We start from the raw sequence: 13,311 nt of genomic DNA on the forward strand, positions 1-13,311 counted from the left end.
TTTCACTTTCACTTTTTAGAGATTCAGTAATAAAGAGCCCAGTTCCTACCCTCAACGAGCTTATAGCTAACAACAGACAAGGCATGTGTGTTAATGTTCTTATTACAGTATTAAATATCACTTATCAAATGAATGAATGCATGCTTAAGTAAGAGACTTCTTTGAAAGGCAATGTAACGTGAGGGCTAATATCATGAACTATTGGCCAAACTGCCTGGACTCTAATGTCAGCTCGATCAGTTTCTAACTGTGAGATCTTAACCAAGTTATTCTCACTGTACCTTTGTTTTCCTCATCGTTCAAGTGCAGATAATAACAGTTTCTTCTTTACGGGGTTGTGGTAATAAACAAGTCCATGTTTGTGGTGTGCCTGGTGTGCATTATGGCACACAGTAATGCTGGCAGGTTTTCCATTTGTATTATTCCTGGGCTTTGAGAGTTATGTCACCATGCATAAGAGTTGCAAGACCAGCTCGAGGAGGAGCATAAAAGGAATTAAAAAAAAATTTTTTTTTCCAGGAGAAGGTAATACCTAAGCAGGATCTGAAACCCTGAGCTAGACAAAGATAAGAAGATGGAAAAGGGTTGTTCAGACAAAGAAAACAAAGAGTATAGAGTGTCAATAACATGAGTGATTGAGAGACAGGCATTTCAGGAATTTTAAAGAGAAATGATATTATACATGTTTCAATGCCATTCTCTCATCCAGGATACAGGATACTTGGGGCTCGTGCACGGGGATGATCCAGAGAGATGATATGGGGTGGGAGGTGGGAGGGGGGTTCATGTTTGGGAACTCATGTACACCGGTGGTGGATTCATGTCAATGTATGGAAAAACCAATACAGTATTGTAAAGTAAAATAAAGTAAAAATAAAAATTAAAAAAATAAATTAAATAAAATACTGACAAATTTTAAATAAAAAAAAATAAAGAGAAATGAAAGGATAACAACAAATGAAGCAGAGGAGGAAAACTGAGGCCAGGTTGTCAGAATTTTTCTTATACAGCAGCAGGGATTTTCCTCTGATGATAAATTATTGCCTCCAATTGAGATATTGAAGGGTTTGAAGCAGAGTAATGATAGAATCCTATTTCCATATTAGCAGCTCTGTACAGAGAACAGAAAAAGTGGGAGCAGGGAAAGTAGGGAGGAGGCTAGTACACAATTCCCCAAGGAGGGGCTAGGCCCTGATCTAATGGGAAGCAGGAGAGAGGGGGAATCTTCTAATACACTGTCAGTATGTTTTCTGAGTCTTTCACTTTATAAAAACACATGCTTGTGAAAGTGAAAGTGTTAGTCGCTCAGTCGTGTGCAACTCTTTGAGACTTCATGGACTACAGACCACCAGGCTCCTCTGTCCATGGAATTCTCCAGGCAAGAATTCCAGACAAGATGGCCTGCCATGCCCTTCTCCAGAGGATCTTCCCAGCCCAGGGATTGAACCTGAGTCTTCCACATTGCAGGCAGATTCTTTACTGCCTGAGTCACCAGGTGCAAACTATTATATATAGGATGGCTAAACAATACAGTCCTTCTGTACAGCACAGGAAAATATATTCAATATCCTGGGACAAACCATAGTGGAAAAGAATATAAGAAAAACCATATATATATGTGTAACTGAATCACTTTGCTCTATAGCAGAAATTAACACAACATAGTAAATCAGTGGTAAATCAACTCTACTTCAATAAAAAATAGTTAACATGCTTATCCAGTAATCATCTTGTAATAATATCTATACTCAAGCTCCACAAAGCAAAATTTGCTTTGTTTAAATTCCTTAATTTAATTGAAATTAAAAAAACTACCAAGTATGTTGGGATTGAAAGATACTGCCCTGTGGTATAGACAGACTGTCATTTTACCCTCTTTAACATTTGGCTATTTCCCACCAATGAATGGGAAATTATTACATGTTAAATTTATGTTATTTTATTTGAGGATATAATTAATGTTTTAATCAGAAGTAGGTAGGGCCAAAATAAATATATGCTTTATAGCACCAATTATTTCCCTTATTATTCCTGACAGCAGGAAGCCATCATTCTTGTTAGTATTCTTTCCACCTTATCTTGGATGGATTGATATGATTTCAGTTGATTAGGTGCTGTTGAAAAGCTCAATGTTTTCCTCTGGTGCTGGGCTGAAAGGCATTTTTAAATACTATACCCATCTACCATCATGTAAATTATGGTCAGGCATAACACTACTATGTAAGGCACTTTCTTCCTCACTGGTTGAGAATTTTTTCCCATTGATTTTTCTTGTTTCTTTTTTTTTTTCTTTTCATTTCAAATGAATCCAATCCCAACAATTTATGTACAACAGAAGAGGCTCAAAAATCCAAGGCTTAAAATAAATCAGTTTTTAGGCAATGATAAATGTTAATAAAATTAGACATATCTTCTCCTGACTCTATGCAATTTTCTGGACAGAAAACTGCATAGTCAGGAGAAGATACATAGAATATATATGGTGTTCTATATTTTTAGTAAAGTGAACACTTTTATAGTCTGAAAAAAGATTTACAGTTTGATAGATTTCTTCAGCCTACTACAAAGGCTATCACACTTTTCCATTCTTAAAAGTCACAGAATACAAATCTGTTCAAACAAACTAAGAACACTGATACTATATCTGCAGCTAGAATTAGAGTGGGGTTTTCTAATTTGAGTTATTATATAAACAATCAGAAGTTTTATAGTAATAGTTATCAAGCATCACATTACTTAGATAAAGCTATATTGGTGATATATATATTGCTACAAATAATAAATAGCACTATCTTAAGCCTTTCAAAAACCCACATAATTTTCCTCATTTCTCTCTTAAACCCATTAGCGTCTCTTCAGCAGAGAGATAATTAGTAGAAATTTCCTTCAAATTCACTATTGCAATTAAGTTAACAAGTTTCCCCAAATATCACTCTGTAAACAAAAATTGACAATATGTCTATGATGATGGTGAAACTGGGATGATATATACAAAGACTGGCTTCAAATATATTAATTGTCAGGATGGTTAAATCAAGGAACATATGTATGGCCGAGGAAAAACTTGTATTCAACCTATCAACATTTTTGGAAAGGCTCATATGCTAAGCACTGTGCCAGTTTCTAGGGCAGCAAAGAGCACTAAGGCATGGTTCCTATACTTGAGAAGCTCAGTCTCTCAAGGATGATATCCATCACTTTTCAGAAGAAAATTCTATGTTAAGTAGTAAATACAACAATGAAGACACAAGCAAAGTTGGGTAGAAGCTCAAGAGGTAGTGGGAATAAACTTGTGTGGGGGCCTAGACCTTGGTATTTACCTTTCCATTGCGTGCACATGCATACATTTACATATGTGCATCTATAAGTCTTTGGTATAAGACTTTTGTGAGAGTCTGGATGTGTATGAGGCAGTCACAAAGCTTAATGTGACTACTGAACATATACCTAATGTACCTAAAATGATGCTGCATCTGAAATTAATAGTGCACATGGTTGAAACAAGTATATGGATGCTATACAATGCTCATATATAACATAGCCAAATATTAAAAGCAATAAACATTTTTGACAAAGTTACTAAGAAATTTAAGTAGTAAATTAAGCAGGTATGTTTCTGTAAAATTCTAAAATTACTAAGATTCATATTTCCAAGACAACTAAATATAATTCATTAAGAAAAAAAAAAACTATGAGAAGAAGATAAATTTCCTGTTGGTTTATTGTGCTCACAGTTAGTATCTTCAGAAGTCTACAGATCTTTATTAGTAAGTAGCAACAAGATAATTATTAGATATATTAAGGGGTCAATAACTCCATTTTCAGAGCATATGATCAAGTAATAGTCATGAAATGCTTACTCAGTACCATGAATAATTTTGACGCAACCAACATGAAGTAGTCAAAGATGATTCTTACCTCCTTGTTCACACAACTGCTGGGCTAAAGCATCTTTGAAGATAATCTGGCCCCTGTGTGTTGCTGTAGCCCTGGAAATGAATAGGAAATGGTTAACACAAATCTTGTAATAAGTTTGGTGATAACAATGTATTTTTAAACTTTTTAAAACCTTATTTTAAAATGTTACATGGACATGATCTTTTTAAAAATGAGTGCATCTAAACAGAGATGAAAATGAATAATAGAGCCAAAGCTTAAACCAAGGCACCTGTGTTGAGAATTCTCTTCTGGTTGGTTTTACTTTGTAAAGATACTCTAACATTTGTGAGTTTATTCTGAAAATTGCAGGTGTGAGCAAATCTTGGGTAGGAAAAAAAGCACAGAAAGGATGTTTATTAAAATCATTCTTCAGGAGACCTTGATATTAAATGTTTTGTAGTACAATAATGATATTAGCACTGGAGGAAGATGCCCGTAATGTACTTTTTTCTGATATCAATGGTTACCATAACACAGAGATTTGAGACCAAGAAATACATTTTTAAGGTTTTGTTTTGTTTTGTTTTTAAACAGGCCTATTCTGAGCTTTCATAATATAAAGTCTGTCATAATAAAATACACCTTTTCCCCCACTGGGTCTAATTTACCATTTGAAGAAGATGTGCATCTTTTACTTCCTCTAATCAGAGCTGTGCACATGGATTCATGAAAAAAATAACATCCTTGTAGCAGATTTGTTATTCAATAGCTATAATAGGAACTGTCTTATTAGAGGAATAATTATTTATGCTTTATATTTGAAGTGTTTTTTCTTAAACAAGATTTTTTCTTTTGGTACACAATGTATTATCTAAACAAATTTAAAACAGGAAATTATGCCTCTTCATAAGAAAGTTGATTTCAGAAAATAATCTATACAAAATCTTTTTAATAACTAAAATGTATTAACACCAAATCTCAACTTTAGTTCTAGCCAAAACCAGGCTAGGACAAAAACAATTTGATCCAGCCCTCATTTACTGAAGATGGATTACATTCAAGGCACTGGACTAGGTCACAAAAGGCAGTGTTTGGCCTCTGCATCTCCCCTCCATATGTGCATTCCTCAATGGACATCTTGCCCTTTGTCCAGCCCATTAGGACTCATGGTTCCCAACATCCCCATTCTGGTCTCCAGGTGGATGCATGTTCCTCCTCCATGCTGCAGACCTTACTGATTTCTATAACGCATTGGACTGTTACTATTGCTAGTGTCAGTCCCCCAGGACCCGAGTCTCTGGAAGTAATCTGATAAACTAAGCCATGCTGAAGTGTTAATGGGTGATACTGCTCCAACTAACATATTTCAGCTGTGACACTGAAAATACTATACTTTAACACACACAAACAATGACACAGTAGCGGGAGTTTTGAATAGTGGGAGAGAGATATTACTGGAGAGAAAAATCACTGGGCAGCCTTCAACTCCCATTCTATATGATGTTTACAAGGGTAATCAGCCCTTGCTACTGCATATTAATCATTATTGAAACCACAGATAAACAGATACTACCACTATCCCTATATAGTCACATGTATTTAAATGGTTTTCGTTGCTTTTAGCAAGCTGAAAGTGAGACGGACTAAATTAAGGACCAATCCAAGCCATAAACAAGACCCACAGACCCACAAATTAATTACAAGCTTTATTTCCAGAGAGAACATGGAAACTTAATTTACCTAAACAAATCTCAATCAAGTCAAGAGCTTCCAAGTTCACATATACTTCCGACAGCAATTGCAGCAAAACAGCAATTATAAATGTAGATTTTTAATTTGACATTGACTACGGAAGGGATATATTTTCTGAAATCACTAACCACCAAGAAAAGTCCTGCAATGTACAGTATTTAAATAATCATTCATTTTAGTTGTCTTTGGATTATAAGTATATAATATTCTTATGGTAATATTTCTCATTGGTCCACAAACTTAGTTATCATTGTGCCAGTGTTATGGCTCTGAACATGAAGGAGCCAAAGTATTCAAATAAAATTCATGTCACAGAGGTTCTGCCTTTTCGCTGGAAATCAGAGGTACTGGTATATACACTGGTCACTGCAGAGAGCCCTGTAAATAGTCCAGGCCACTTCCTCCACTTCTCAGTTTCCTCAGATTTAGAATTTCATTCATGCTCTTACTTTTGCTATTGGGGTTCAATGAATGAATTTCTAAGAACTATAGAACAATTAAAACTGAATAAATTTTTATCATCTAGTCAAAATTTCTTTAGCAGTGGTACTCATTTTTCAAACAAATATTACAGAACGCCTATATATGAACAGGGGAGCTCCAGCTTTTGAAGTTGTTGGGTTCCTTCTCTTCAGCTAGCATGCTCCCTAGGGCCCAGTCTCCAAAAGTTCCTGGTATTCTTCCCTGGAATACTTGGGGATTTGAAGTAGAAAAGTTTGAAAACCATTGAACTAGTCTGACTCTTTACAAGAAACAGACGCCCAGGGCGCACCTGCTGAAGGTCACATAGCCTGATAATGGCAGATAGAACCTGATTTCAGGTCTTGATTCCAAGCCTTGGATTCTTCTCACTGCAACAGTAGTTTTCAAAATGTGCTCTATAGTGTGCCCAGGGGTCTCCAAGGGAGCCCAAGGGATGGGCAGCAGGAAATGCTTCAGGCACCATTAATTCATCTAGAGCATCTGGTTCTAACATATGTTCTAAGTATTTAATTCTGTTTGAAGAAAGGGTTCAGCAGTTTCAAACTGGATTGATGAGCACACTATGTGCTCAATGTCATTATCAGAAGTCCTCTGCTTGGGAGAAATAAAAGTAGTAACAATAATAATGTGACTGATATAGGTAAGTATAAGGCATACATATACATATATCATGCATATATATATGTAAGGGCTCTGTATCTGTTGTAAGGGCTGTATGTGAATTAAGTCAATTAATATCAACAACAACGCTAATAGGTAGGTACTATTACCCTCATTTTCCTTGGACACAGAACTATTGTTTCAGCTGCTTAATGTCTTGTAACTGGTACTAGGTCAGTAGTCAAACTTGGGCAGTCTGAATGTCAAGATCTTATTTTATGTTGTTCAGTCATTCAGTTTTGTCCAATTCTTTGTGACCCTGTGGATGCAGCACACCAGGCTTCCCTGTCCTTCACCAACTCCCGGAACTTGCTCAAACTCATGTCCATCAAGTCGGTGATGCTATCCAAGCATCTCATCCTCTGTTGTCCCCTTCTCCTGCCTTCAATCTTTCCCAGCATCAGGGTCTTTTCCAGTGAGTAAGTTCTTTGTATCATGTAACCAAAATATTGTAACTTCAGCTTTAGTATCAGTCCTTTCAATGAATATTCAGGACCGATTTCCTTTAGGATGGACTGGTTTGATCTCCTTGCTGTCCAAGGGACTTTCAAGAGTCTTCTCCAACACCACAGTTCAAAAGCATCAATTCTTCGGCACTCAGCTTTCTTTATGGTCCAGCTCTCATATCCATACATGACTATTGGAACAATCATAGCTGTGACTATCCAGACCTGGTCGGCAAAGTAATATCTTTGCTTTTAAAACACTGTAGATGGTGACTGCAGCCATGAAGTTAAAAGATGCTTACTCCTTGGAAGAAAAGCTATGACAAACCTAGACAGCATATTAAAATGCAGAGACATTACTTTTTTTCAACAAAAGTCCATCTAGTCAAAGCTATGGTTTTTCCAGTAGTCATGGATGGATGTGAGAGTTGGACCATACAGAAAGCTGAGCACTGAAGAATCGATGCTTTTGAACTGTGGTGTTGGAGAAGACTCTTGAGAGTCCCTTGGACTGCAAGGAGATCAAACTGGTTCATCCTAAAGGAAATGAATCCTGAATATTCACTGGAAGGACTGATGCTGAAACTGAAGTTCCAATACTTTGGCCACCTGATGCCAAGAACTGACTCACTGGAAAAGACCCTGATGCTGGGAAAGATTGAAGGCAGGAGGAGAAGGGGATGACAGAGGATAAGGTTGTTGGATGGCATCACTGACTTGATGGACATGAGTTTGAGCAAGCTCCAGGAGTTGGTGATGGACAGGGAAGCCTGATGTGCTGTGGTCCATAGGGTCTCAAAGAATCGGACATGACTGAGGAACTGAACTGACTGACTAGGTTTATCATTAGCTTTTCTTCCAAGGAGCAAGGATTTTTTAATTTCATGGTTGCAGTCACCATCTGCAGTGATTTTTGAGCGCAAGAAAATAATGTATCTCACTTTATAACTATCACATTAAATTGTCATTGATCTGATTCAAAGATTTGATGGTAGTTTTCCATCTTTTTTTTTTTTCTGGAGGAGACCCTGCTTTCTGGGCCTAATCTTTAAATCCATGCCTCCTAGAGACTGTGCTCTCTATTCCAACTTTTCAGTCAATTTCTCTTGATCACTTCTCTCATAGGGTTGAGTCCTTTGGCTTCTATTCAGCTCACTACAGTTCCCTTTGAGCTCTGCCCCATTTCCTCCATCAGCCCCCAGATTCCTTGCATCTCTCTTATTTCCTACCAAATAGAAACATGCCGGATGCCAAGCTTATTTACACCACTGTCCAAGTCCTAGGATACAAGGACACAAACATATGCATTGACAAATAATCATCATGTACATCACTTCCTATACAAATCTTTAAATCCCTCAGATCACATTTTTAAAATACGCATCCTACAATAGGTGCCTGGTTAGGTGACTTTAAGGGTCTACTACTTAGCACCTTATCTTAGGGGGAAGAAAAAGCAGAAGCCCAGGTAACCACCAAGAACCCAAGTTCCATTACTTTTACACATGAAAGGCCCCAGGCTGTGATTTTCCTCAATAAGGGCAAGCCTACTTTGAACACATTCAGAGTTAATGAAGTAATTCATGGTGGTTTACTGCAGAAGCACAGTACTTACTTCAAATATTTTATGGAAATATATATTTATATAAAATATATTTAAATATATACATATATAGTCAAAATATAAATGTATAAACATAAATACATCTAAATATAAATATAAACATATATTTATATATTCCAAAATTGCTAAAATCACAGTAATTCAGAGTTAAAAGACCCTAAAGGTTATGTCTTTCAATTTTTAACCCATGTTATATTTGTCTTTCTATAAGACCTTCTAGAACTAACACCCAAAAAAGATGTCCTTTTCATTATAGGGGACTGGAATGCAAAAGTAGGAAGTCAGGAAATACCTGGGGTAACAGGCAAATTTGGCCTTGGAGTACGGAATGAAGCAGGGCAAAGGCTAATAGAGTTTTGCCAAGAGAACACATTGGTCATAGCAAACACCAACAACACAAGAGAAGACGCTACAAATGGATATTACCAAAACAGACATACAAATGGACAATACCAAAATCAGATTGATTATATTCTTTGCAGCCAAACATGGTGAAGCTCTATACAGTCAGCAAAAACAAGACTGTGGCTCAGATCATGAACTTCCTTATTACCAAATTCAGACTTAAATTGAAGAAAGTAGGGAAAACCACTAGACCATTCAAGTATGATCTAAATCAAATCCCTTACAATTATAAAGTGGAAGTGACAAGTAGATTCAAGGGATTAGATCTAATGGCATGCCTGAAGAACTATGGACAGAGGTTTGTGACATTGTACAGGAGATAGGGATCAAGACCATCCCCAAGAAAAAAAATACAAAAAGGCAGAATGGTTGTCTGCAGAGGCTTTACAAATAGCTGTGAAAAGAAGAGAAGTGAAAGGCAAAGGAGAAAAGGAAAGATATACCCATTTGAATCCAGAGTTCCAAAGAATAGTAAGGAGAGATAAGAAAGCCTTCCTCAGTGATTAGTGCAAAGATAGAGGAAAACAATAGAATGGGAAAGACTAGAGATCTCAAGAAAATTAGAGATACCAAGGGAATATTTCTTGCAAAGATGGACTCTATAAAGGACAGAAATGGTATGAACCTAACAGAAGCAGAAGATATTACAAAGAGGTGGCAAGAATACACAGAACTATACAAAAAAGACCTTCACAACCCAGATAATCACAATGGTGTGATCACTCACCTAGAGCCAGACATCCTGGAATGCAAAATCAAGTGGGCCTTAGGAAGCATCACTGTGAACAAAGCTAGTGGAGGTGATGGAATTTCAGTTGAGTTATTTCAAATCCTAAAAGACGATGCTGTGAATGTGCTGCACTCAATATGCCAGCAAATTTGGAAAGCTCAGTAGTGGCCACAGGACTGGAAAAGGTCAGTGTTCATTCCAATCCCAAAGAAAGGCAATGCCAAAGAATGCTCAACTACTGCACAATTGCACTCATCTCACATGCTAGTAAAGTAATGCTCAAACTTATCCAAGCCAGGCTTCAACAGTATGTGAACTGTTAACTTCCAGATGTTCAAGCTGGATTTAGAAAAGGCAGAGGAATCAGAGATCAAATTGCCAACATCTGCTGGATCACCAAAAAATCAAGAGAGTTCCAGAAAAACATCTATTTCTGCTTTATTGACTATGCCAAAGACTGACTATTTGGATCACAACAAACTGTGAAAATTCTGAAAGAGATGGGAATACCAGACCACCTGACCTGCCTCTTGATAAATCTGATTATAGGTCAGGACACAACAGTCAGAATTGGACATGGAACAACAGACTGGTTCCAAATAGGGAAAGGAGTATGTCAAGGCTGTATATTGTCACCCTGCTTATTTAACTTATATGCAGAGTACCTCATGAGAAATGCTTGGCTGGATGAAGCCCAAACTGGAATCAAGATTTCTGGGAGAAATATCAATATCCTCAGATATGCAGATGATACCACCCTTATGGCAGAAAGCGAAGAACTGGAGAACCTCTTGATGAAAGTGAAAGAGGAGAGTGAAAAAGTTGGCTTAAAACTCAACATTCAGAAAACTCTTAGTTTCTCATGGCATCTGTTCCCATCACTTCATGGCAAATAGATGGGGAAACAATGGAAACAGTGACAGACTTTATTTTGGGGAGCTTCAAAATCACTGCAGATGCTGACTGCAGCCATGGGATTAAAAGACACTTGCTTCTTGGGAAAAAAGGGAAAAAGGGAGGAGAAGGTGACGACAGAGGATGAGATGGTTGTATGGCATCACTGGCTCAATGGACGTGAATTTCAGTAAACTCTGGGAGTTGGTGATGGACAGGGAGGCCTGGCGTGCTTCAGTCCTTGGGGTAGCAAAGAGTTGGACACAAATGAGTGACTGAACTGAACTGATAACAATATATAGCTATGGTATATGGTGACAGGCATTTATTTTCAGAATTATATTATGCAATTTATAGCTCTCTTTTGGGAGGAAGTCTATCAAAGTTGTGATGCTAATAACTATGTTGGTACTACTTGCAACTTAATTTTCGATAATTAGCAGTAATTTTTCAGAAGAGTTCAGAAAATATCCTCATTGTTCAGTGTTTTGGGGAGCAGACCAAATTTCTTGAATAAGCTTCTAATTAGTACTTATCTTCTTGGGAGATGCATAGGTTTCTACAGCAAGTTTGCCAACAACAATCCCTGTTAAATAAGTAATTTTAAAATTAGAGGGATTGTTAACGATATATCATTTGAAAAACTCCGTAGATTCTATCAGATGAAGAAAGTTCATTATGGATACCATATTCAGAGTTTGAAACAGCCTCTGTTATGAATTTTAAAAAACTACCATATTCTAATTTTAACTGCATTCAGAGAGCAACTGTCTAGTAGGCTGCCCAAGCCATTTAACAGTAAGTGTGTGTTGTGGTGATGTAGGAACCTGAAGCTCACAGTCCCTGGAATCAGAAAGATGAGTGGGTGACCACAGGGTGCTGCCACTGACAAGCTGAATACATACTTCTTTAATTACTTGAGGCTTCAGATTCTCTATATGAAGACAGGGTTAATCTCAACAGTTATTATTTAAAGATAACAACATTTACTCTTAAGATACTTATAGTCTCTCTACCTAAATAGATTTCAAGCTTTTGGAATAGTAGAAATAGTTAATTAAAAAGAAATTAATTCCCCACAAGGCATCTGTCATAATGGCAGATGAACATATGAGTGAATCAAAACAATTTTCAGCTCACAATTTGCTTCTATTCTGAATATTGCCATCAAGTTTCCAAAACAGGACTGAAAAGGAGTTTTAGTATAGTTGCTATAACGCCTACCCAAGTGCACTGTTTCATTATTTCACGAATCAATTTGCTCCCAGATTAACCTAAGAATCATTTTAAAAAGAATCATTTTTAAACCTAGGACAATGTGCACTCTCTTGATTGGAATCTCTTTCCAGATTCATCCCCATGCAGTCACAGCTTTCACACTGTGTGAGTTTTCTTTCTAAAACTGTTTGACATCCTTCTGTGGCTCTCCATCACTTAAAGCAGTCTGTCAGAGTCCTTAGAATGACCTAAAAGGTTTTTTTAGGATCTGGTCCCTGCCTAGTGTGTCTAGCTTCACCTTCCATGGCACCTTGTAATTGAGCCACAGAGTAGTCTTCACAGGTTCTAGAATGCCTGGTTTCTTTTATGCCACTCCTTCCCCAGTTTTTCACATCCTATCACCTGTCACTGAAGACTCCTGCCAAAAATCTTTTTTTCATCCTCTAAAATTTATCCAGAAATCTCTTTCCCTTACAAAACCTTCTTAGACCTTCCAGATAGTGTTAGACATCTCCAAGGATAACACAGCCTATTTTCTTAGCCTTAACCTAAATGAAATGAAAGTCACCCAGTCATTTCTGATTCTTTGTGACTCTATGGACTATACAGTCCATGGAATTCTCCAGGCCAGAATACTGGAGTGGGCAGCCTTTCCCTTCTCCAGGGGATCTTCCAAACCCAGGGATTGAACCCAGGTCTCTGCAGGCAGATTCTTTACCAGCTGAGCCACAAGGGAAGCCCCTGACTTAGGAACTTCGTAATTTAAGGTGACTTGACTTGCAGCCCAGGCCTTTCTTTTCACAGTTATTCTTATAAATTGAAACAACATGGAAAGAAGGAAACTCATTCATGACTGCCTGACCTTGAGGTGAAGAAGTGAAGTTGCTCAGTTGTGTCCGACTCTTTGCAACCCCATATACTGTAGCCTACCAGACTCCTTGGTCCATGGGATTTTCCAGGCAAGAGTACTGGAGTGGCTTGCCATTTCCTTCTCCAGGAGATCTTCCCGACCCAGGGACCAAACCCAGATCTCCAGCATTGTAGGCAGACGCTTTACTGTCTGAGCTACCAGGGAAGAACCTTAACCAACAATAAATTAACACTGAGTGAGTGAGTGAGTGAAGTCGCTCAGTCGTGTCCGACTCTTTGCAACCCCATGGACTGTAGCCTACCAGGCTTCTCCGTCCATGGGATATTCTCCAGGCAAGAATACTGGAGTG

The 13,311-nt window shown here is 37.6% G+C and overlaps 1 protein-coding gene across 1 annotated transcript in view; it reads right to left on the reverse strand.

Moving 5' to 3' along the window:
- RELN (reelin) overlaps positions 1 to 13,311 on the reverse strand; it is a 536,555-nt gene that overhangs the window by 312,858 nt on the left and 210,386 nt on the right. The window contains exon 4 of the mRNA XM_052638374.1: positions 3,919 to 3,989. Within this exon, the coding sequence (XP_052494334.1) occupies positions 3,919 to 3,989 (71 nt within the window). The remainder of the gene's footprint in view (positions 1 to 3,918; positions 3,990 to 13,311) is intronic.

The sequence above is a fragment of the Budorcas taxicolor genome, chromosome 4, assembly GCF_023091745.1.
Source record: "Budorcas taxicolor isolate Tak-1 chromosome 4, Takin1.1, whole genome shotgun sequence".
Classification (NCBI taxonomy): Eukaryota; Metazoa; Chordata; class Mammalia; order Artiodactyla; family Bovidae; genus Budorcas; species Budorcas taxicolor.